Below are 26619 nucleotides of genomic sequence, written 5' to 3' on the forward strand. Positions count from 1 at the left end.
TATGTTTTTTCTCCCTGTCAGCTAAATTGCTATGTGTAGTGGTCATTTTCATTAACTTTTTAGTGTAGCATCCATTTTTACTGCAGGCAAATGATTTTCCAAACTTTTTCAATCTATGAATTCTTCAACAAGGCAAAAGACTATATGCTGTATTCATTGTAATCTCCATCCTCAGAGCAAAATTAAATTTAGAAAACTTTAGCAATTTAAAAGATGAATGTTACTACTTTTGATTCGAGTCTAATGAAATGGTGGTTGGTTTTTTTTTTTTTTTTATTAAATGTCATATGAAAATGAGAGACAGCTTGACTCAGTGGATTGAAAACAGGTGTCAGAATCAGGAAAAACTGGATTCAAGTGCTACCTCTAACATATACTGACTTTGTGACCCTGGATAAGTCCCTTATCGTCTCAGTGCCCCCAAACAACTCTTAAGTTGTAGAACAGTTACCAGTCAGTTTTGATAATGATAATTTCTTCTCCAGAAATTCCCTATACCAATGAAATCATAAAACTGAACCAAAGAAACAGAGAGGAAGTTATTAATTCATGTCATAAAAAAGGTATGTGATTATACCATAAACTCTGTAAGAGGCCAGTCTGGAGGCCATTGGGAAGAACTTTTTACGTGACCACTGGCTTTTGGACTACATATTTAAAAAAAAAATACTTTAAGGAAGAGTATAACTTCACTGTGGCCTCTTGTGATTATGAATGAGTTAATGGATAATAGGGCATGTCAATAACCCATTACATAGTAAAAAAAAAAAATAGCCCATGGCTTTTGTCAAGCTTTATGATTAAAAATCACTTTATGGACGTTATCATAGCTATTTTTTTTGTTTTGTTTTCGGATTTTTTGTTTGTTTGTTTGTTTTGCTTTTTGGTGAGGCAATTGGCGTTAAGTGACTTGCCCAGGGTCACACAGCTAGTAAATATCAAGTGTCTGAGGCCAGATTTGAGCTCGGTCCTCCTGACTCCAAGACTGGAGCTCTATCCACCGTGTGCCACCTAGCTGCCCCTATCATAGTTATTGTTAATAAGGAAAGTTTTAGCTGTGTACACTGTGAAGAAAAGTTTACTTCCATTTCCCAAGATAGCACAGGTCTAGGGACTGAGGAGATTATGGGTAATTGTGGTGTACATAAATGATTTTAGAAATTTGTACCTTTCAGCACCCATCCCATAATGGTATTGGAAAGAAAACTGAAAAGTAATCTTTGTCATGTGTAAACAGATAACTGTTTAAATGTTTTAATTTATGTTATGAGGCATGATAAATAATATAGATTAGACTGGTTAGCAAAGCGCAGCTAGGTGGTTCGGTGGATAGACTGCAAGACCTGCAGTCAGGAAGACTCATCTTTGAGTTCAAATCTGGCGTCAGACACTTAATAGCTGTGTGACCCTGGGCAAGTTATTTAACCCTGTTTGCCTCAGTTTCCTCATCTATAAATTGAGCTAGAGAGGAAAATGGCAGATCACTTTAGGATCTTTGCCAAAGAAAACCACAAATGGAGTCACACAGAGTCAAATTCCAGTGAAGCAATTGAACAAATTTAGTTAAAAGTGGATGTCGGGGCAGCTATTGGATAGAGCATAGGCCCTGAAGTTAGGAGGACCTGAGATCAAATTGGCCTCAGACCAAACACTTGACACTTGCTAGCTGTGTGACCTGGCAAGTCACTTAACCCCAATTGCAAAAAAAAAAAAAAAAAAGTGGATGTCATTATTTTAGAATGGAGCATCAATGTGAAAAATGGATCGTTCAATAATTTTGTGTGAGCTACCTGTTAGATAACTGGTAGTTAAAAATATGCTTTAGACTTTAAAACATAAAGGTTTTTTTTTTTATAACAGAATTATGATTGTTCTAGCCATCATTTTAGAGTTATCTTGATGTTCAATGCCTCTGAGGTCTTTTTCAGTTATAAATCTATGATCCTATATATTCCTAGGCAAGAAGCTTAGTGCTCTGCACACAGTGCAGTCTCACTAAATATTACTTATTTACTGCCCCACAAAGCACTTATTAGCTGAACTGTACAAAGACATTTGAGAACTAGTTTTTCCTTAAGAGAGATAGTTTTGAGAACTTTTTAACACTTAGGATCAAATATTTTGTTTAAATTTATTAATAATTATAGGAAACTTTTGAGCAGGTTGTTGTTTGTATGTTTTTTTTTAATAGACAGTTTGGCTGGATCACAGTGTTTAAGAGCAGCAATAACGTACAATGAGACTGAAAAGCTACCCTAATCTATTCTTTAAGAATAGATAGGAAGGAATATTTAAAAAGTATTTATTCAAAAGAATAATTTTTATGAGTACATATAGTTTATTTTAAAAAATATTCTTTAGTACCTGTTTTCATAGGATTTTAGAACTGAAAAGGACTTTAGAGATCACATAGTCCAACTCTGGCATCATTTTACAAATAAAGAAATGAAGCTCCATGAGTGACATATCACAAGTTAAGTGATTTGTTAAAAGTCAAAATTAGTAGTAAAACAAGGACTAGAATCTCGGAATCCTAGTCCAGTGTCTTACTTATTTTTCTGTTTACCTCTGTGTCAAAATGACTTTTTAAAAATATTTGAAAGATTTCAGATAAGAGTAGTCAGTTTAATTTACTTTAAAATGTTTTATGTATTTATGTTAAAATTAACAGACTTTTGATATCTGGTACTGTTAGAAGCTCAATTTTAGCAAAGATTTTTTAATCAAATTTTTAATATGTTTTTTTCTTGATTTTTTTATATTTTAGCTAATTTAACAGGACATGCGGAGAAAGTGGGAATTGAAAATTTTGAACTTCTGAAGGTTCTAGGAACAGGAGGTAAGATTTTTAGGTTGCTTTTTCAGAATGATACTTGTTCATAGATATTTTTCTTGCATTAGGTTTGCAGCCAAGTTATCAATGAGCAGACATTTATTAAGTTTCTGCCATGTGCCAGGGATTTTGTTAGTCACTGAGGATATCAATACAAAAAATGAAACAATCCATACTGTCAAGAAGTTTATGTTGAAATGGGTGACACGAAATATATTTAGAAGTATATGCAGAATAAATATGAATAAACACAAAATAGTTAAATACAAAATAATTTATAAAGAGGGTACTGGGATTTATAGGGGATGAGGGTACATTTATATAAATGATTGTGCACAACATTGAGTCTTGAAGGAAGAGAGATACTATAAGGAAGCTGTATGTGGCAGATGGCCAGCGCAAAGGCAGGTGGAGACATTGTATGAGGAACCTCTGTTCTTTCTCTCTAGAAGGACAATTTGCCTGAATCTCAATGTATACAGTGTTTTTATTTAAATTCTTTAAGTCTTTCTAGGATAGCAAGGAGTATTTAAAGCATTTATACACAAGTGTGGGGTTTTTGTGGATGCATTTAAAATTTTTTTAATCTTAAATATCCAAGAAACCACGTATACACAACATAACACAGAAAGAGAATATGACTCTCCATTTTATGCTGCCTATTTTTTAAAGCATATAATAAATTCATACTTTACTTTTTAAAAATGTCCTACTTGTCTTTGCTTCCTTCTGACTTCCTTTATATTCTCTTCTGTGCATTTTTATAGTGTTTCAATGGCCTTCTTTTAGTTGTTATTTTTTAAAATCAGTATTGATAATTTTCCCTCTCCCCAAATACCTCTACCTACTGAGAGAGAGAGAGAGAGAGAGAGAGAAGGAAAAACCCTTATGACAAATAAGCATAGTCAAGCAAAGCAAATTCACACAGTAGCTATGTCCAAAAATAGATGATTTTTTCTGGATCTTGCCTCTCTAATCTCTCTGTTAGCAGGTGAGTAACTTGTTTCATCATAGTTTTTCTGGAGATATGGTCATTGCATTGATGAGAGTTCTTAAATCTTTCAAAGTTGTTTTTCTTTGTAATCTTGTTATCCTTATATAAATTGTTCTCCTTATTCTGGTCTCCTCAGTTTACATGAGTTCATGCTACCTAGGATTCTCTGTAATACTTTCTTTTGTCATTTTTGTGATTCAGTAATATTCGATTACATTCACATCCCATAATTTGCTCATATATTCCCCAATTGATGGGCACTCCTTTCATTTTTAGTTATTTGCTTTTTTTCCCCCCACTTCAGGATCAGGAAATTTGTTTTATGAGTATTTCCTCCCTGTTATCCTTCCTCTGTCTCCCTATCCATTCGTTTGTTTCCTCACTGTATTAGATATGTTTCTAAACCAAATAGTTATTGTGTATATGTGCGTATGTTCAGCACTCTCTTGTTTATTTCAGATAAGTGAAGTTTATCTGATGCTTGCTCCTCACCACCTTCTCCATCTTTGTACTATATTTCTCTTGTACCCCAGTTCTTTGATTTTTATGACTCATTAATTGAAGTTGGCATGTACTCACTTTTAATATAGCATTTTGTGTGCATTTTTATATATTTGATACTTGTCTCTTTTTATTAGTAGCCAAGACCCTCAAAAGTCATGAAGGAAATTAAATTTTAATCATATTTGATATATAAAGAGTGTCAGATTTTTAATAGCACTTTTTGAAAGCCTCTTACCTGAAATATCTCTGTCTGTGCTGTTGTTGGTTCTTTCCTAGGACCAGGAATGGATATTATTGCTACTCTGACTCACTCTCTGGATCCACTGTAGATACCTGCCCCCATTTACCAGGGCTTCTTATTTTTATCTTGTGACCTGGTGATTGTCCAGTGCTAATTAAAAAAAAGGCACAGAGTACAACAGCATCCCTGAGCTTGACTGCCTCTTTTTTTTTATTTAATCCTTTTTGGTACTTTAATTTTTGCTTTCTGTCTCATGATTAGGCTCTGAACTTTGTCTCAGCCTGCACTCAGTTCTTGATTCTGGCCTCATTCTTAGTATTTCTTTACAAGTAGTTCTGGCAAAATGTCAGAGATTCTGAAGGATTCCTAAGACAAAATGTTATAACTTGGATTGTAGAAATATTAATTTATATTTGTTTTAAATAATTATTTAAACCAAATCATTTTCATCTACATTCATAATTTTAATTAGGAATTTGTACAATAAAACCTTTTAAAGTTTTAGCATTTGCACCCTGTAACATAAGTTTATAATATCTTTGATTCTATTGTTTTAAAACAGTTTTGCAAGTGTTGAAAACAGATGTTCACTGTTATTAAAATTTGTATGCTTACTACCTCTGTGACTTTGGACAAGTGACTTAACCTTCTGCACCTGAGTTTCCTCATCTATAAAATGAAGGATTTGAACCAAATGGCCTCTGATATCCCTTCCAGATCTAGATATATGATCCTTTGATCTTATCACACTTCCTGCAGTGTCTATTCCAAATCTTCTCTTCTCAAGCCACTTAAAAACCACTCCCTTTCCTTTTCTTTCTCAACAGAAAACTTTGCCTCCTAGTTCACCAAGAAAGTCAAGGCCATTCACTGTGAGCTTCCTTATAAACAGCCTCATTAACATTCTTAAGGTACAGGTCTGATCAGTAATCAGTTAACAAGCATTTATTAAATGTCTACTATGTTCCTTGGTGTTATACTAGGCACTGAGGTACAAAGTTAAAAATGAAATAACTTCTGCCTTCAAGGAGTTTACATTCTATTGGGGGAAATAATGTACATATTTAAGTAGGTACAGAATACATACAAAATAAATACAAAGAAATATTAGGGGAAGCCACTGGCTTCTAGAGGAGAAGGGGAGGAAAGACCTTATGTAGAAAGTGGTACTCAAAGCTAAGTTTTGAAGGAAACTAAGAATTTAAAAAAAAGGTGAAATGGAATGGACTATCTTATTTGAGGAACAGGTAAGTGGAAGGCCAGGTTGCCTGGACCAAAGTGTGAAAGAAAATGATATATAAGACAGCTGGAAAGGTAAATTGGAGCCATATTGTAAAAGGCTTCAAATCCCAGACAAAGGTATTTGTGTGTATTTGATCCCACTTATCAAATGCTTTAGGAATATCATTTTGGCAGTTGTGTGGAGGATAAATTAGAGGGGAGAAAGATTTAAGGGAGAAAGACCAGTTAAGGCACAACTTCTGAAGTACCAATGAGAGATGATGAGGCCTCAATTGTGGTGGTGCCCACGTGAATAGAGAAGTGATTGAATGTGAGAGAAATTATAGAGGCTGAATCTCCAAGATCTGGCAACCAACTGGATATGTCAAGTGAAAAATAGTGAAGAGTCAAGCACAAGATTGAGATTGTAAACCTGAGACTTTGAGTTGTGACCATGTCACTCCCCTATTCAAGAATCTGAAGTGACTCTTTGTTGTTTATAGAATAAAATTTAAACTCCTCAGCCTGACATTTAAAAACCATTTGTCAGTGCTTTCTCATAAATTATCTTCCATTTATTATTTTTGTGCATGTTGTTTTTTCTAATCAAATGAGATCATATTTGTAAACCACTCAGCACAGTGCCTAGCATAGAGTAGGCGTTAATAAATGCTTATTCCTTCTTCTCACTTAATAGGATGAAAACTACTAAGGGAAGGGAATTTTTTTTCTTTATATACATGTAGTAGGCAATTAATGTTGAACTGAATATAATTGGTAGAATGATAGCTCATAGTATTTATGAGAATATATGATAATTAAAATAATTATATATATAAGCTATTAAAATAATTAAAAGTGCTTCATTATATATATCTGAATTTAATTCACATTTAATGACTAGAGTAGATGGGACTTTTAAAAAATAAATATAATGAAGGCTAAATTTATATTAAAAATTTAAGCCAGTTATCTTAGAGAAGAATATTGTGCTGCCTTTTTACAAACTTCTGTTTCTAACAACATTAGGGAGAAAAGAAAAACCTTATCAAATATCTTTATGTATTTCATTGGGGTTTTTTTTGGGGGGGTGAAGAAGCAACTAAAACTTCTGAAGAATTGATTTTTATATGTTATAAAATTGACAAACAGTTCGAATCAGAAGTATTGCTTTTAAAATAGAATATTGTAATGTGAATCATTTTAATTATATAGTCAACATTTGTAACATTTGTCAAATGAAGCCTATTTTGTATTTTTTTAATTTAAAAGCATTTATTTCTAGTTTTGAATTCCCTCCTTTCAGCCCATTCTCCACCCGTTGAAAAGGCTAGAAACATACTACCCATTAAACATATTAAGTCAGATAAAACATTTTCACATTAGCCATGTCTATTTTGTGTTAACTGATTGTGTAGTCCATTATTTCAGGCCTTCTAAGACCACAAAACTTAGTAGTGTTCTTTTCTTCTTTTCCGCCCCCTATGTTTAATTTCTCACTTATGGAAGTAATGTCTCCTACTGTTCTTCCATTCTTAAGTAAGGTCTTGGGGGGCAGAGGGTAGTGCATTGAAGCTCATGAGTTTTGTCTCAGAGTCTATGGGCCAGCCTCCATCACTATTCATAATCTACTTGGAGTAGCTATAGTTCTTTAGTTAAGATTAATGCAGTCTGGTCCCCCTGTCTTTAGCCAGAGGCTTATCCTTATTATCCCTTTCTATTGTTTCCTGTCTAATTCTCTTAAAATATAATTTGCAACATGTCATTCCTGTGTTAAGAAATTTAGCATAATTCTGTATTGTCTACCTAAACTCTAGAAGAGTGGTAGAATCTAGGGTTCCCTGCCTATAACAGCATCTAGTGAGTACTTCATTTTCAGGGGCCTTCATAGGAAGAGCTCCATTCCCTTGTTGCTGTTCACTTCATTTATTGTAATAGTCTCATAATTGATCATCCTATTTCCAGGTGCTGCCTTCTCTAACCCATTCCTCATCCAACTCCAAAATTGATAATTCACTCCATTATTCAAAATCTTCCATGATTCCCTGTTGCCTCTAGGATAAAACACAAGCTTCCTGGTCTAGTAATTAAAGCCCTCCACATTCTTACCCACCCACCATTCTTATTTCACATTATTTACTACCTTTTTTAAAATTCAGTTTTCTGAGTTCTCTTCCCTACCCTCTGCCTCCCCAACTCATTGAAAAAGCAAGAAAAAATATTTCATTACAAATACGTAAAGTCATGGAAAACAAATTCTCTCATTAGCAATGTCCAAAAAAAAATGAAAGAAAGAAAAGAAAATATGTTCAATCTGTACCCTGAGTCCATCAGCTCTCTCTCTGGAGGTGGGTAGCATGTTTCATTATAATTTCTTTAGGATTGTAGTTGGTTATTATGATAATCAGAGTTACTAAGTCTTTCACAGCTGATTATCTTTACAATTTTGTTATTTTCCTGATTTTACTCCATTCATTTCTCTTTTACATGAGTCTTCCCAGCTTTTTCTGAAACTCTTATCATTTTTTACAGCACAAGTAGTATTCATTATAATCATATACCATAATTTGTTCAGCCATTCTTCAATTGATGAATATCCCATCAGTTTCTAATTCTTTGCTACCACAAAAAGAATTGCTATAAATATTTTTATATAAGGCTCCTTTTCCTTTTTTAACTCTTGGGGATATAGATCTAGTAGCAGAATTGGTGAGTCAGAGAATATGCATAGCTTAATAGAGCTTTTTGGCATAGTTCTAAGTTGCTTTCCAGAATGGTTAGACTAATTCACAGTTCTACCCACAGACCATTAATGTACCAGTTTTCCTGTAGCCCCTCCAGCATTTGTCATTTTCTTTTTTTTTTCATCATCTTAGCCAATCTGCTGTGTGTGAGGTTATACCTCAGAGTTGTTTTAGTTTACTCTTCTCTAATTATTAGTGATTTAGAACCTTCATATAACTATTGATAACTTGGATTTCTTTTTCTGAAAACTGCCTATTCATATCCTTTGATCATTTATCATTTGGGGAATAGTGCTTATTCTTGTATATTTGACTCAGTTCCCTATGTATTATTTACTACGTTTAGCATACTCTTTGTTCCAGTTAAACTGGCCTCCTACCTGTCTTCCATATGATATTTCATCTCCAATTCAATATTTTTGCATATGTAGTTTTTACCATTTCTGGAATGCTCTCTCTCCTCACCTTCTCTGGATTTAGCCACCATGCCTCAGCTCCCTCCAGACTCCTCTCCTTTGGTCCCATTTTCCCATTGGTGAATTTTTCTTGGAACCTCCATTTTGGGAAAAGGCCTAGAGACTAACCATCTCTCATTCTCTAAACTTTACCATCATGCCCCTCCAGGTACCTCCCTTCCTATTTCCCTCACTTTCTTGTGTTTGTTGCATCCTCTTTTTGTAATGGATATTTCCTCCAAAGTTTAGCTATTGATAAGTTTCCTTTAAGGAGGAGATATCATCATCATTATAGATAACATTTACGTGGTGCTTTAAGATTTGTGAAGCATTTTGTATATAAGATGTCTCAAAAGTCTTAGGACAAATCTAAAACTGATAGAGTTTAAATTTGCACTAAGACTTTTGGGACACCCTATACATTATCTTATTTAAGCCTTAGGACAACTCTATGAGGTAGGTACTATTATTATTTCATTTTGAGATGAGATACTGAAGCTTAGGTTAAGTGATTTATCCATGGTTAGTTACACAGCTGGTAGCTGTTGGAGGTGGATTTCTCCTAAGTAAAACCTAGCACTCTTTAAAAAAACACACACACACACATTATACTACTTTTTAAATCTAATTTAAAATTTTTAAACTTTAAAAATTTAAAACTTTGTTTGTGTAAATGAAAATCTGCTTTCTTCCCTTCCCACCTTACTCCCTCCCCCATTGGGAAAGAAAAGAAAACACTCTCCCTGTAGCAAACCAGTTAATTAGTCAATAAACATTTATAAAGCACATACTGTATGCTAGGCACTAAGCTATGTGCTAGACACGTGTAGTTGAGCAAAACACATTCTTGCATCAGCAATGTCCAAAAACAAAAGAAAAAATGTTTCACTTTGCACTATGAATGTATCATCCCTTTTTTTAAAGAGGTCAGTAGCATGTTTCATTCTGAGCCATCTGGAATTACAGTTGGTCATTGCATGGATCAGTGTTCTTAAATCTTACAAAGTTGATTGTTTTTATAATATTGTCATTGTATAAATTATTTTCCTGGTTCTTCCCCTTCATTCAGTATCAGATAATACGAATCTTTCAGGTTTTTTCTGAACATCTCCCTCATCATTTCTTAAAGCACAGTAGTATTCCATTACATTCATATATCATTGTTTAGCTAGTTATTCCCCAATTGATGTGTACCCCTTTAATTTCCAATTCTTTACTATCACAAAAAGAGCTTCTATAAATATTTTTGTGCATATCTATTCTTCTTCTCTTTCTTTGATCTCTTTGGAGTTGAGACCTGATACAAGTACTGTTATGTGAAAGGATGTAGATGTTAATAACTATGGGGGTGTAATTGTAAATTCTTCGCCAGAATGACTGAACTAATTCACAACTCCACCAATAGTGCATTAATGTATCTATTTCCCCCCAGCCCCTCCAGCATTTATCATTTTCCTTTTTTGTCAATATTACCAATCTGATAGGTTCCTTCTTTTTCAGTTTTTTCAAATAATTTTTGTAATACTATGGTACCTTAGAGTTGTGTTAATTTGCATTTGTCAAATTATTATTGATTTGAAGCACTTTTTCATGTGGCTATTAAAAATTTGGATTTTTTTCTTTGAAAACTACATGTTCATAGCCTTTGACCATTTATCAACTGGAGAATGGTTGTTAGTTTTATACATTGGAATAAGTTCCCTATGTATCTTAGAAATAAGACCTTTAAACTTGCTGCAAATATTTTTTCCCATGTACCTGTTTCCCTTCTAATTTTAGCTGCATTGGTTTTGTTTGCACTAAACCTTTTTAATTTTGTGATCAAAATGATCCAATTCTATCCAAAGAATAATATTTATCTCTTATTTGGTCATGAACTCTTCCCCTATTCATAGATATGACATTATTAAGGTTCTTGAGCTGCTCACTTTTCTTTCTAGTCTTATATTCCTAAATATGATTCTCAGTATACTTTGAATCCAGGCATTCTATGGGGACCCACCTAAGAAATTATAAGGAAAATTAATGGAAAAGTTATATATGATTTACAAGAATTCATTTTATAGGCAAATTTGGAGTCCTTTTGGAAGAAAAGTAAAAAGTTGTTTTTAGGACTTGAATAGGGAGCTCTCAAAATCCCAGGGAACCTCCTTGTTTAACATTTTTCTCCTCTAAGTAGGGTCTTTGTGTTTATCAAACACTAGGCTACTGTGTTCATTTCCTTCTGGTTTGTTCTCATTTTTTCTAACTCTGGTAAGTAGTTCTTTGGTAGTTTGATTGTTATGGCACTGAATAAATAAATCTAGGTAGTAATATAAATTTTATTATATTAGCTTGGTCTGCTCATTAGTAATTAATATTTCTCTAACCATTTAGGTCTATATTTATGTAAAGTATATTTTTTAGTTCTAGTCATATAGTTCCTATGTATATTGATATGTACTGCTCAGTATTTTATATATTCTGTAGTTATTTTAAATGGGATTTTTCTTTCTACTGAAATTCCTACTGAATTTTTCAGTTAATATATAGAACTGATGATTTATATAGATTTATTTTATATCCTGTAACTTTGCTAAAGTTATTATTTGAATTAATTTTATTTAAATAATGATTATTATTATAAGTAGCATTTATATAGTGTTTATTATGTGCCAAGCACTGTGCTTAGCAGTTCACAAATATCTCATTTGATCCTCACAATCTTGTGAGGAAGGATTATCCTCCATTTACAGTTAAGAAATTGAGACAAATAAAGATTGAAAATAAAGATTAGATGACTTGCCTAAGGTCACATAGCTAGTATCTTAGGCCAAATTTGAACTCAGGTCTTCTAGACTCCAGGCCCAGTGCTTAGCTGCTATACCACCTAGCTACCTTTCAATTCTCTGTGGTTCTCTAAGCAAATTAGATCATCTGCACAAAAAGGATAATATTGTTTCCTCATTTCCTCTGCTTATTCCCTCAATTTGTCTTTCTTGTCTCTTATCATTATAGGTAGCTTTTGTAGCTCTGCATCAAAAAGTGGTGGTGATAAAGGACATCATTACTTCATCCCTGATCTTATTGGAAAGGCCTCTAGTTTATCCCCATTACTTATAATGGTGACTCTTGGTTTAGTTAGATACTTATTGTATGTATTAAGGAAAAATCCTATGTTTTCTAGGTATTTTTTTTTTTAACAAGAATGGGTATTATATTTTGTCAGAAGCTTTTTGTGCATCTGTTATTATAGTGTGACTTTTTATTGTTTTTGTTATTACTTTATTCAGTTTTATAGATAGTTTTCCTAGTGTTTAATCAAACTTGCATTCCTGGTATAAATCCAATTTGGTGATTATTGTCTTTGTGATATGTTCCTGTACTTTTCTTAATAATATTTTATTTAAAAATTTTTCATCATTGTTTATTAGGTTTATTGGTATGTAGTTTTCTTTCTTTTTTTGATTCTCTCTGTTCTTTTAAGTATGAAAACCATACTTGTATCATAGAAGGAATTTGGTAGGATTCTTTCTTTTTAGTTTTTTCAAATAATTTTTGTAATACTGGAATTATTTTTTAAAATATTTGTTAAAATTCACATGTAAATCTATTAGGTCCCAGGTGTTTTTTTTTTTCTTTTAGGGGCTCATTTATGGTTTATCTAGTTTCTTTCTCTCAGATTGGAGTGATTTAAGTTTTCTACTTCTTTTTGTTAATCTTGTCATTTTTAATTTTTACAAATATTCATTCAGTTTAGATTATCAGTTATATTAGCATGTAATTGAGAAAAATAATTTTTAATAATTTCCTTTACCTTTTATGAATTCATCTTTTTTCATTTTATTTGGTTGTCTTTTCTTTGATTTTCAAAATGTCTTCTTTGGTATTTAATTGGGTTTTGAAAAATATATTGATTTTTATATTTTTATTTTTTGTGAGGTGTTTTTTTTTAGTTTCATGTCCAGTTCATTTGTTCTTTCTTTTTTTGTTGTTGTTGATGAGCATGTTTAGAGATATAAAATTTCCCCCAAGGCCTACTTTGGCTAAATTCCCAAAATATTGATATATTGACTTATTGTTTTTTCTTTAATGAAAGTATCATTTCTGTGATTTGTTCTTTGACCCACAGTTCTTTCAAAGTAAGTTATTTAGTCTCTAATTTTTAAAATTTTCTTCAGTGGCCCTTTATTGCATAATTTTTATTGTATTGTGATAAGCAAAAGCTTAACGCTTTTGCTTTCCTGTATTATTGTAAAGGCAACATGGACAGTTGAGAAAAATGTACACACTTTTTATTTCCTCTTCATTTTTTTCTCTTTTTATTGGTATCTTTAATGCATATCCTGATAACACCCTCCCTGCAGTACTCTCTCCTCTTGCCCCCATTTAAAGAAGAGAAGGAAAGGAATGAAAAACCTTGTAACAAACATTCTCAAGCCAAAAGAAATCACATAGTGGCCATGTCAAAAAAATGTTATCTCTTTCTGCCCTTTTCTTCATTTCTGTCAGAAATGGGGTAACATTGTTCATCATAGGTTCTGCAGAGCCTGGCTGGTCATTTCTTTGATCAGAGTTCTTAAGTCTTTCATGGTTGTTTTCATTATAGTGTTGCTGATCTTGTATACTTTTTTCTACAGGATCTGTTTACCTTACTCTGCATCAATCCTATTATCCAGGCTTCCAGGAGTATCTGAAGCTATCACTTTCTTCATTTCATATGGTGTGGTAGTATTCCCTTACATTTATATACCATATTTTGGTTAGCTACTCCCCAGATGCCTGAGAAGCAATCAAATGCACTTCCTTGGACTGTGGGGTTTTTTTTCTTTTCTTTTTCTCTCCTTTCCTTTCCTTTCTTCTCTTTACTTTCCTTTTCTCTTTTCTTCTTTTCTTTCCCCTTTTAATCTTTCTTTCAGGATCAAGAAGTTTGTTTTGCTTGCAATTCTTCCCTCCTCAGCGTTATCTTCCCTCTTTCTACCCTTTTGTTTCTTTATTGAGTTTAATGTACATCTACAACAGTCTGTTAGCATGTATGTTCACTTCTTTGCTCATTTCCAATAAGAGTGAGATTCATCTGGTGCCCACTGTCCCACCACTTCCTCCATATTTAATATTCTCACACACACTAATTATGAAAAACAGTGAGTTCCTCCTCCCCTTCTTCCCTTCTACAATAGGGTATTCTTCTTTTAACCCCCTGTCCCCTTCTATCATCACTTCCTTCTGATTCTAAAAAATCTAGTCAGTTTTCATTTGATTTTTGAAAATACAGTGTATAGGATTTTAAAAATTTCTTTCAGGGAGTCCAATAATTCTTAAATTACATCTTCCTAAACTGTTTTTGAGGTCTGTTTATTTTTTATATCATATGCCTTACTTTTTTGGTCTTTTGATTCTGTTCTAGTATTTCTTCCTTTCTCTTGGAGTCATTGGTTTTTATTTAATTTACATTAGTTTTCAGGGATTCCATTGTGAGAGGAGTAAGGTACAATTCAATACAATAAATAAATATTAGGCTCCTACCATGCAGTCAGACACTGTGCCAAGCACTGGTTATACAAATAGGAAAAATATAGTCCCTGCCCTTAAGAAGCTTATATTGAAGGAAAATAACATGCAGAAAGAAGCTGAAAATGGAGAGGAGGGAAAACAAAGTACCCAACATGAAGGTGATGATGGTGTAGTTAAATTAAAGAGTGCAGACATGGGAAATGGAGAGCTGACTGACCTTCTAAGTCCAATTTAAGTGGAGGCTCTGGGAAGAGTTTTCTGCTCTGCCTTCTAGTCTGCCTGTTGAAGGGGTAGAGGCAGTTGAGTACACTGATGAGGTGTGAGTACCAAAGATGATAAATCTCCATGATGATCTTGTCCAGGGGCAGAGGTGGGGTAGGGGGCGTGGCACGACATGGAGAGACTTGATATTGGTGGAATCAAAGCAAAAGAGTGCAGCTAGTGGGAAAATGAGGTAAGGTTTACCATTTTCTCTTCTAAACTACTTATTCTTCTTTCAGTTCTTTCCTTGTCTTCATCTCACACTACTCTGAGATGCCTTCCATAGGATAGATGCCTATCCTCTTTCACCCTTGTCTTAGATGAGTTGGTGGTATTCCTTTCTCCTTCCCAAGGCAAACCCCTCTCTCTGCCTGCATAAGTGATTCCCGTTTCATCCCATGCCCTTTCTGTCATTTGTAATCTCTCATTAATCTTCAGTCTCTCCTTGTCTATTGGCTGCTTCCCCAGTGTCTGTAAATATGCCCATGGCTCCCCCATCCTCAAAAAACTCGCACTTGATCTATTCTCATTAGCTACTGTTATATGTCTCTCTTCCCTTTTGTTGCTAAACTCTTTGAGAAGGCCATCTACATTGGGTGGGTACTTTTATTTCATCCTCAACTTGTCACTTTCTCTTATCCCTTCATATCCAATCTGTTGGGAAGTACTGTTGATTATACCTTCACAGCATTTCTCATATATGCTTCCTTCTTTCTTCTGGCATTGCCCACCACCCTGGTGCAGACCTTCATCGTCTCACACGTGGACTATTACAGTAGCCCTTCTGGTTGGTCTCCCTGCCTCAACTCTCTCCCCATTCTAGTTCATCCTTTTAGCTGTTAAATTGATCTTCCTTAGGTGCAGGTGTAACTACATCACTCTCTATTCAATAAACTCCACTGGTTCCCTTTTACCCTAGAATCAAATGTAAAATCCTCTATTTTTGATGCCCTTCATATCCCTTTCTACCCTTTGAGTCTTATACTATGCTTTCCTCCACATAATCTATGATCTGGTGACACTGACTGCTGCTCTTTTTCCTTACAAAAAATACTCCATCTCCCAACTCCACATTTTAACTGGCTGACACTATGCCTGGTATTTTCTACATCTCTTGACTCCCTTCAATCTCACTTTCCGCAAGAGACCTTTCTCAGTCTTCCTTAATGCTAGTATCTTCCCTCTTAGATTATCTCCAATTTATTCTGTGTGTATATATATATATATATATATATATTTTTAACAAATTGAGTACCTTTTTACTTCCTTTTTTTTTGTTGTTGGTGAGGCAGTCGGGGTTAAGTGGCTTGCCCAAGGTCACACAGCTAGTACGTGTCAAGTGTTTGGTCTGAGGCCAGATTTATTCTGTATATATCTTGTTTGTATATAGTTGTTTTTATTTTATTTCTTCTGTTGTAAGTTATGTCAGTGGTTTAAGCCTTTATCTCTTGGTTTAGTTAAAACTATATGACAGTTTTATTGCCTTCTCAGGAAACTTAGGATATAATTGGTAAATTTTCAGTTGTGAAATGGATCCTACTCTCGTGGTTCCCATTCACATTAATAGAAGATTTTTTTTTTTTAGATATTTTTCTTAGTACACATGTGTAGAGTAACAAAAATAAAATGAAGTTCTGAAGGAGTCAAAACTTTAATCTTCTCTTCTAAGTTGGCCTTTCTTATATTACTGTGTTGAGGCTTCTTCTTATAAATAGTTACTAAACTGACTGCAGGGGGGGTCACAGTTGAAAATTAGATGGATGGTATGATTGGAAAGACACATCATAGAATCTGAGTTGGAGGAGTTCAGAGGTCATTCAGGCTAGTAAGTACCTAAAAAGGAATCTCATCTATCACATTCCAGACAAGTGGTCAAATAATCTTGGTTGCTTGAATATCTCCAGTGTTGCAGAACCCACTATCTTTTGTACATTCTGTTCCACTTTTGGATAGATAGAATTGTTCTTTCTTCTTTTACAACTTCCCTTCATTGTTCCTAGTTCTCTTTTAGGCCACATTGATCAAGTCTCTTCCACATGAAAACACTTCATACACTTGAAGATAGCTTTCCTATCCCCCTAAATTTTCTCTTATGCCCAAGCTAAATACCCCAAGTTCTTTATTCTTTTCATTTCCTCTTGTACTGACTTGTAGCTCATAGAACTGTCTGTGTTCATAGAGGTGACAGATCATTGAACCATAGTCCTCTACAGATATTCTAATCTACAAAAGGTTTTCTCCTTTTATGTAACTTTGAGTTTTAACACCATCATGGCAACAAGACCCTGATCTTCCTAATTTTAGTCTCTCTAGGAAATGCAGTTTGAGTTTAAATTTTGAACAGAAAAAAAGAAATTGCAACTTTAAATTTTAATGTTCCTTTTTATCTGCCTCTCTCCTTAATTCTGTCCAAATAATTGGGGAAGGGGCAGCTAGTGACATGCATTTATTCCTTTTTTCCCCAAAATTAAAAAAGTCATAAATCTAATTTCCATCAACAAAGACAAATAAACACATAAACAATAAGATTTTGCATAACACTATTAGTATTTAATAGGAAAACAAAATTAACAATGAACAAAAGTAATTTTCTCTTTGTCCCATTATAAGTCTGAAGTTGTACTATCTTTGGCTATGTTTTCTTCATCTATCAGTTTCAGTCACTGTGTGTACGTACGTACAGTGGTTCTTCAAGTCTTACCTTCTATCACTTTATATTATTTGTATGCATGCCCATTAGATCTCAGTTAAATAAAAGAAACTTTAAAAAAACAAAGCTGCCATACCAGCAGTGGATCATAAAACCTATGGAGCTTGTATAATAGTATCTCAGAGTTTATGTGTTGGAGAAGTTAATGTATCCTGCAAAATTTAATATTAGTCTGTGATGGGTAGAAAAATAAGACTGTCATGAACAATTACAATCTATATGTTTCATATTTACTATTAGAATTCTAAATCACCCTTCTGGATATTGATATTCTATTACATTGTGATATATTTTTAATTTCCTTGTGACACTTTTAGATAATGTTTCTAAATATTTTTTTTCTCTACAGTTGGGATTGAGATATCAGTTTTTATAGTTTTCATTTTTCTAGCTCACTTTTAACTTCAGAATGCTTCAACTTATAATTGTCTTATTTACAAAGCACATAATAATATTTCAACCAAATAAAATGCCAGCCTTTCATTAGCTTTTTTTTCTACTTCCCAGAATGTTCTCATTATGTTATTGATATTTCTTTTGATAAACTGCAACAGATCCTTAGCATTCATGAAAAAAATAGTTTAGTATGTGTTTAAATACAGAAATTCCATAAATATTATACCACTACTGATGATAAAAAGGGAGGAAAGATAAAGTGGAATGGAATATGTATTTCTTATTCCGTTTCCTCTTCTGCTGTCTTCTTCCTCGGTAAAAAAAAAAAGGAGGACGAGGGGCAGCTAGGTGGTGCAGTAGATAGAGCACCGACCCTGGAGTCAGGAGGACCTGACTTCAAATTTGGCCTCAGACACTTGACACTTACTAGCAGTGTGACCTTGGTCAAGTCATTTAACCACATTGCCTACAAAAAGGAATTTTAAAAAATTTTTTTAAAAAAAAGAGGACAAAGGTTGTTGATGTATTTAAGATCCTGAACTGAGTGGTTTACTGACTTCCAGGCTATTCCTTATATTTTAAATCAGATGTCAGTAATACCTTCATTGTATATAAACTTCTTCAGAAGGCCATATATTTCACCTGTCTGTTATTTACTGACGATAATAGATAGATGCCTTGAGATTTTATGTCAATCTGAAATGTCCAAGTTCCAGGAGTGAGTTGTAATTAGTTCACCATAATAACTGTGGCTATTTCCCTCCAACTAAAAATAATTAAGGTGAGAATAACAAAACAGAAGAGTGCAAGCATAATTCTCCTTGTCAGCTGTGATTAAATGTATAAACACTGAAAGTTCTAGTTAGAAAAGATCTATTGTCAAGTTGAAGGAAGTAACTAAAGACCTTTATTCCAAAGAGTATTGATATTAATTTTCCTATATACTTATAAAGCATATGTATGCAATGATGACTAGATTTTCCCAGCAATTGACTGTTATGCATGTACTGAATTTTTATTTCCTTTTTATGTCTCCTTGCAGCCTATGGAAAAGTATTCCTGGTTCGTAAAATAAGTGGTCATGATGCTGGAAAGCTGTATGCTATGAAAGTTCTGAAAAAAGCCACCATTGTTCAGAAAGCCAAGACAGCAGAGCACACAAAGACAGAGCGGCAGGTGCTGGAACACATCAGGCTCTCGCCCTTTCTGGTTACACTGCATTATGCTTTCCAGACAGAGACCAAGCTGCATCTCATTCTAGGTGAGTGTTAGCAGTTTCAACCTTTCTATGAAAACAACACTTTTTTTATTCTCAGAGAACACGTAAGTTTTTGGTGTCATTGTGTAAACTAACTTTACAATTTTGAATTAGAAGAAATATGTTGACCCTTCATCATTCCTGTCTTCTTGGTGGGTCTGTCTTGAACACTATAATTCTTTAGGACTTTGGATATGACATTCTAACCTGACAAAATGCATAACAAAATTCTGTAGTGATTTCTTGGTCTTAAGAAATAATAGAATATGTCTGAGGCATTTTAAAAGGTGACTTTTATAGGTAGCAGAGAGAAAAAAATTGGGGAAAGGAGTAAGAGTATTGATAAAATAACAATATGGTATAGTGGTTAGAGAGTTGGCCTTAAAGCCATGAATGTTTCTGATACGTACTATCTATGACTTGTACAGATAATTTAATTTTTCAGTGTTCTAGACAACTCTGTAAAGTTATAAATTGCAGAGGATTTACTGACTTGCATTGGTAGAAGCAGTTTCCTCACTTGGAAGTTCCTTATACTGATGAAATCACAGGTCCAGTCACTGGCCTACCCTTCCCTGTTCCTTGGTTTCCTTCTCTAGAACATAGCTTCTCACCCCTAGTCAAAAAGTGATTATTTAGATGGTTTGCTAGCCACCCACTATTTTATTTGGAGGAAGCATTATAGATCACCACTGAACTTGGAGTCCGAAGATCAGCTTACAAACTGCTTCTCACACTTATTTATTAGTTCTTGGTAGTCTTAGGCAAGCTGAACCTTGGTTTTTTAATTTATGAAATAGGGCAAATATTATTTATCCTTAAGTACTTCACAAGTTTTTATAATACCAAATGAGATATATATTTTATAAAATATAAAACCTTAAGCAAATGCTAGCTATTGTTATTGTAGTCATTATTGTGAATTATTAAAGTTATACCTTTGTCTGTGGCTATGGTCAGGACTGCCTTAGAATTTAGAATAGTAAAGCAGGCTTTAAGCTTTTATTTCTACCGTGCATACTTGTATCCTACCTAACTTAATTGGAGAATGTAGCAGAGGACATAAATGTGTATTGCTTTTTCAGTAGGTCTTACAGGTTTTACTTCTAAAATACAGTTTTGGATTCCCATCATCGTTGATGGTCACTGGAACAAGGAAATGAAAACAATTTGTTATCTAAGTTAAAATTTAGAAAAAAGATAGTTAAGGACATCAAACCACTGTTCCTTAATTATCATTTCTTATTACAGCTGATAATGTCATCCCAGAAAGTACTTTCATCATTTGCTTTTGGCACAAGATGTGTGTAAGTGTGGATTTAGTCTGCAGCTATTATTAAGGGGAGAATCCATAGCATCCAGTGTCAGTCAAGTGAATATAAACTTTGACCTCTACTCCTAGAGAACACTTAGCCTCCTTTCATTGCAAAGCTTTATACCATGGGTATCCCACCTCTCCGTTAATCCCTTTCTTCTTTCTTTATTCTTTCCTCCTAGCCTCCACCTTCCTTTTACAAAAACTCATAGACACATAAACAGTCTCATTCTTTTTGTAAGATATATATCTTCTAGAATTCCTTGATGGATTTTAGTAGATTATAGATAATAAGTACAGTGCAACTGTTACTTATTCTAAGAAATGAAATACTTTTATTTCTTTTTATAATTTATTTATTTTTAGTTTTCAGCATTCACTTCCATAAGATTTTGGGTTTTAAATTTTCTCTCTCTTCCTCTCCTGCCCCCTCCCCAAGGTGGCATGCAATCTAATATAGGCTGTATTTATACATTCAGATGAAGCATATTTTCACATTAGTCATGATGTAAAGAAGAATTAGAACTAATGTGAGGCACCATGAGAAAGAAGAAACAAAACAAAAGAACGAAAGAAAAGGAGAGCAAATAGTTTGTTTCCATTTGCATTCAGACTCCATAGTTCTTTCTCTGGATGTGGATAGCATTTTCCATCATAAGTCTTTTGGAGTTGTCTTAAATTCTTGCATTGCTGAGAAGAGATAAGTCTATCAAAATCTGTCATTGCACAGTGTGGCTGTTACTGTGTACAACAGTCTTCTGGTTCTGCTCATTTCACTCAGCATCAGTTCATATAAGTCTTTCAGATTTTTCTGAAGTCCACCTGCTCATCATTTCTTTTAGCACGATAGTATTCCATTACATTCATATACCACAACTTGTTCAGCAATTCCTCAATTGATGGGCATCCCCTTAATTTCCAATTCCTTGCCACTACAAAAAGAGCTGCCATAAATATTTTTGTACATGTGGGTCTTTTTCCCGTTTTTATGATCTCTTTGGGATATAGATCTAGAAGTGGTATTGCTGGATCAAAGGGTATGCACAGTTTTATAGCTCTTTGGGCATAGTTCCAAATTGCTCTCCAGAATGGTTGGATCAGTTTACAACTCCACCAACAATGCATTAGTGTTCCAGTTTTCCCACATCTTCTCCAACATTTATTATTTTCCTATTTTGTCATGTTAGCCAATCTGATAGGTATGATGTGGTACCTCAGAGTCGTTTTAATTTGCGTTTCTGTAATCAATAGTGATTTAGAGCATTTTTCATATGGCTATAGAAAATTGCCTGTTCATATCCTTTGACCATTTATCATTTGGGGAATGACTTGTATTCCTATAAATTCGCCTGACTGTAAAAATTGTTTCCCAGCTTTCTGCTTCCCTTCTAGTCTTGGTTGATTTGGCTTTGTTTGTGCAAAAACTTTTCAATTTAATAGAATCAAAGTCATCCATTTTGTATTTCATAATGTTCTCTATCTCTTGTTTGGTCATAAATGCTTCCCTTCTCCATAGATCTGAAAGGTAAACTATTCCTTGCTCTCCTGGTTTGCTTATAATATCAGTCTTTATATCTAAATCATGTGCCCATTTTGACTTTATCTTGGTGTAGGGTGTAAGATGTTGGTCTATGCCTAGTTTCTGCCATACTATTTTCTAGTTTTCCCAGCAGTTGTTGTTAAATAGTGAGTTCTTATCCCAGAAGCTGGAGTCTTTGGATTTATCAAATAGTAGATTACTATAGTCATTGATTATTGTGTCTTGCTTACCTAACCTTTTGCATTGATCCATCACTCTATTTCTTAGCCAGTACCAAGTAGTTTTAATGATAACTACTTTATAATACAATTTAAGATCTGGTACAGCTAGGCCATTTTCCCTTGCATTTCTTTTCATTAGTTCCCTTCATATTCTGGACCTTTTGTTTTACCAGATGAATCTTGTTATTATTTTTTCTAACTCTATAAAATAATTTTTTGGTAATTTGATATGGCACTGAAAAAGTAAATTAATTTCGGTAGAATTGTCATTTTTATCATATTAGTTCGGTCTACCCATGAGCAACTGATATTTTTCCAATTATTTAGATCTGACTTTATTTGTGTGAAAAGTGTTTTGTAATTGTGTTCATATAGTTCCTGATTTTGTTTTGGCAGGTAGACTCCCAAATATTTTATAATGTCTACAGTAACTTTAAATGGAATTTCTCTTTCTGTCTCTTGCTGTTGGGCTTTATTAGTAATATATGGAAATACCGATGATTTATGTGGCTTTATTTTATATCTTGCAACTTTGCTAAATTTGTTTATTTTTTCAAGTAATTTTTTACTTGATTCTCTAGTATTCTCTAAGTATACCATCGTTTCATCTGCAAAGAGTGATAGCTTTGTTTCTTCTTGGCCTATTCTAATACTTTCGTTTCTTTTTCTTCTCTTATTGCTAAAGCTAACATTTTTAGTACACTATTGAATAACAGTGATGATGATGGACATCCTTGTTTCATTGCCAATCTTACTGGAAACGCTTCTAGCTTATCCCCATTACATATAATGTTTGCTGATGGTTTTAGATAGATCCTACCTATCATTTTAAGGAAGACTCCATTTATTCCTATGCTCTCCAGTGTTTTTAATAGGAATGTGTGTTGTATTTTGTCAAAAGCTTTTTCTGCATCTGTTGAGATAATTACATGATTTCTGTTAGTTTTGTTATTGATATGGTCAATTATGCTGATAGTTTTCCTAATATTGAATCAGCCCTGTATTCCTGGTTTAAATCCTACTTGATCATAGTGTATTATCCTCAAGATAAGTTGCTGTAATCTCTTTGCTAATATTTTATTTAAAATTTTTGCATCTTTATTCATTAGGGAAATTGGTCTATGATTTTCTTTCTCTGTTTTGGCTCTTCCCAGTTTAAGTGTCAGTACCATATTTGTATCATAAAAAGAATTTGGTAAGACTGCTTCTTCACCTATTTTTCCAGGTAGTTTATATAGTATTAGAATTAGTTGTACTTTAAATGCTTGATAGAATTCACTTGTAAATATCTGGCTCTGGAGATTTTTTCCTAAGGAGTTCATTGATGGCTTGTTCAATTTCTTTTTCTGAAATGAGGTTATTTAATTATTCTATTTCCTCTTCTGTTAATCTGGGTAATTTATATTTTTGTAAATATTCATCCATTTCATGTCAAATTTATTGGCATACAGTTGGGCAAAATAGGTCCTAATTATTGTTTTGATTTCCTCTTCATTGGTAGTGAATTCACCTTTTTCAATTTAAATGCTGGTAATTTGATTTTCTTCTTTCTTTTTTTTAATAAAATTAACCAAAAGTTTATCTATTGGTTTTTTTTTCCATAAAACCAGCTCTTAGTTCTATTTATTAGTTCAATAGTTTTCTTAATTTCAATTTTATTAATCTCTCCTTTGGTTTTCAGAATTTCTAATTTGATGTTTAATTGGGGATTTTTAATTTGTTCTTTCTCTAGCTTTTTTAGTTGCATGCCCAATTCATTAATCTCTTCTCTCTTTATTTTATTCATGTAAGCATTTAGAGATATAAAGCTTCCCCTAAGAACTGCTTTCACTACATCCCATAAATTTTGGTATGTTGTCTCATTATTATCATTCTCTTGGATGAAGTTATTGTTTCTGTGATTTGTTATTTGATCCACTCATTCTTTAGGATTAGATTATTTAGTTTCCAATTAATTTTTAGTCTGTCTTTCCATGGCCCTTTATTATGTGTAATTTTTGTTGCATCATGATCTGAAAAGGATGCGTTTAATATTTCTGCCTTTCTGCATTGGATTGTGAGGTTTTTATGCCCTAGTACATGGTCAATTTTTGTGTAGGTGCCATGTACCACCAAGAGAAACGTATATTTCTTTCTATCCCCATTCACTTTTCTCCAGAGGTCTACCATATTTAACTTTTCTAAAATTCTATTCATCTCCTTAACTTCTTTATTGTTTATTTTGTGGTTAGATTTATCCAGTTTCAGGGAGGGGGAGATTGAGATCCTCCACTCGTATAGTTTTATTATGTATTTCTTCCCCCAACTCCCTTAACTCCTACTCTAAGAATTTGGATGCCATACCACTTGGTGCATATATGTTTAGTAATGATATTTCTTTATTGTCTGTGGTACCTTTTAGCAGGATGTAGTTTCTTTCCTTATCTCTTTTAATTAGATGTATTTTTGTTTTTGCTTTGTCTGAGATCAGGATTGCTACCCCTGCTTTTTTTACTTCAGCTGAAGCATAATATATTCTACACCAGCCTTTTACCTTTACTCTGTGTATATTCATCTGCTTCAGATGTGTTTCTTGTAAACAACATATTGTAGGATTACGGTTCTTAATCCACTGTGCTATCTCTTTCCATTTTATGGGAGTCCATCCCATTCATATTCACAGTTATGATTACTATCTGTGTCTTTCTCTTCATCCTATTTCCCCCCTGTTTATGCTTTTCTTTCTCCTTTCTCCTTTCTCCCTTTCTCTCCTCACTAGTGTTTTGCTTTTGACCATCGCCTCCCTCAGTCTGCTCTCCCTTCTATTAGCTCCGTCTCTTTTCTTCCCCTTTACCCTTACTACTTCTTCTCTCCCTTCTATTTACCCCGTCCCTCTTCTTTTCCCTTTCCCCTCCTACTTCCTAAAGGGTAAGTTAGATTTCTGTACTTGATTGTTATTCCCTCTTTGAACCAAATCTGATGAGATCAAGGTTCAAACAATGCTCATCTCCCTCCCTTCTTTCCCTCTACTGTAATAGTTTTTTGTGCCTTTTCATGTGATACAATTTACCCTTGTCTGGCTCCTCCTTTTGTCTTACCTTATCACCACTTAATTAGATTTTTTTGTCATCACATCAAAGTCAACTTATACTATGCCCTCTGTCTACGTATATCCCTTTTCAGGGATATAATAACAGTACAGTTCTCAAGAGTTACAAGTGTCATCTTCTCTTGTAGGGATGTAAACAATTTGCCCTTCTTAATAACATGTTATTGTTTTTTTTTTCTTTCCTGTTTACCTTTTTATGCCTTTCTTGAGTCTTCTTTTTGAGATCAAATTTTCTGTTGAGCTCTGGTCTTTTTATCAGGAAGGTTTGGAAGTCTTCTATTTTGTTGAATGTCTGTCTCCTCCCCTGAAAGATTGTGCTCAATTTCGCTGGGTAGCTGATCCTTGGTTGTAATCCAAGGTTCTTTGCCTTATGGAATATCATATTCCACGCCCTCTGATCTTTTAATGTAGAAGCTGCAAGGTCTTGTGTAATCCTGACTCTGGTTCCATGATATTTAAATTCTTTCAGCACCTTTCAGGATGCTTGCAGTATTTTCTCTTTGATCTGGTAATTTTGGAATTTGGCTACAATATTCCTTGGCGTTTTCAATTTGGGATCTCTTTCAGGAGGTGAATTTCAGTCATTCTTTTGATGACTATTTTACTCTCTGGTTCTGGAACATCAGGGCAGTTTTCCTTGATGATTTCTTGAAAGATGCTATCCAGGCTCTTTTTTTCATCATGGTTTTCAGGTAGACCGATAATTTTTTAATTGTCTCTCATGGACTATTTTCCAGGTCAATTGTTTTACCAGTGAGGTATTTTACATTTTCTTTTATTTTTTCATTCTTTTTTTTCTGTTTGACTGATTCTTGATCTCTCATAGAGTCATTATCTCTTGTTTTTTGTTTTCTTTTTCTTGTTTTGTTTTCTTAGATTTTTTAAAAGTTTTCCTGGCCCTTTAGTTCTCCAAGATTGGTTCAGTAAACATATAGATACACTGACACACACATACACACACACACGCTGACACACAACCAATTAATACTATGCGAACATAGTTGCAAAGGGCACATTTTGTAAATATGCTGCTTTTCCTTTGTTTTTATTTGTGTGTACATGTATGTGTTTGTGAATGAATGTGTATGCATAGTTACTGTTTACTGTTCTTATGTTGAAATTAAATTTAGAAATTTAAGAGTGAGGAAAATTTTCCAGAAACTGGGAAAGCAGAATTATAACACAAGTGATTTTTGTGGCTAAACTTATTTAAAAATTCTAAAATCCACATTAGGTCAGTGGTCCTATGTACCAAGTACTCAATTCTTTTTAAAAAACTACTGAAAATGTTGGCTTTTATTATATATGCCAGTGTTCTCAGCCCTAGTTTACTTTAGTAGTATTT

The 26619-nt window shown here is 33.6% G+C and overlaps 1 protein-coding gene across 3 annotated transcripts in view; it reads left to right on the plus strand.

Moving 5' to 3' along the window:
* Positions 1 to 26619, plus strand: part of RPS6KA5 (ribosomal protein S6 kinase A5) — a 190953-nt gene that overhangs the window by 44272 nt on the left and 120062 nt on the right. For all 3 annotated transcript variants that reach the window (XM_027844930.1, XM_027844932.1, XM_027844931.1), the window contains exons 2-3: positions 2768 to 2839; positions 18895 to 19113. In XM_027844930.1, the coding sequence (XP_027700731.1) occupies positions 2768 to 2839; positions 18895 to 19113 (291 nt within the window). The remainder of the gene's footprint in view (positions 1 to 2767; positions 2840 to 18894; positions 19114 to 26619) is intronic.

Source organism: Vombatus ursinus, unplaced genomic scaffold, assembly GCF_900497805.2.
Source record: "Vombatus ursinus unplaced genomic scaffold, bare-nosed wombat genome assembly UNPS02014945.1, whole genome shotgun sequence".
Classification (NCBI taxonomy): domain Eukaryota; kingdom Metazoa; phylum Chordata; class Mammalia; order Diprotodontia; family Vombatidae; genus Vombatus; species Vombatus ursinus.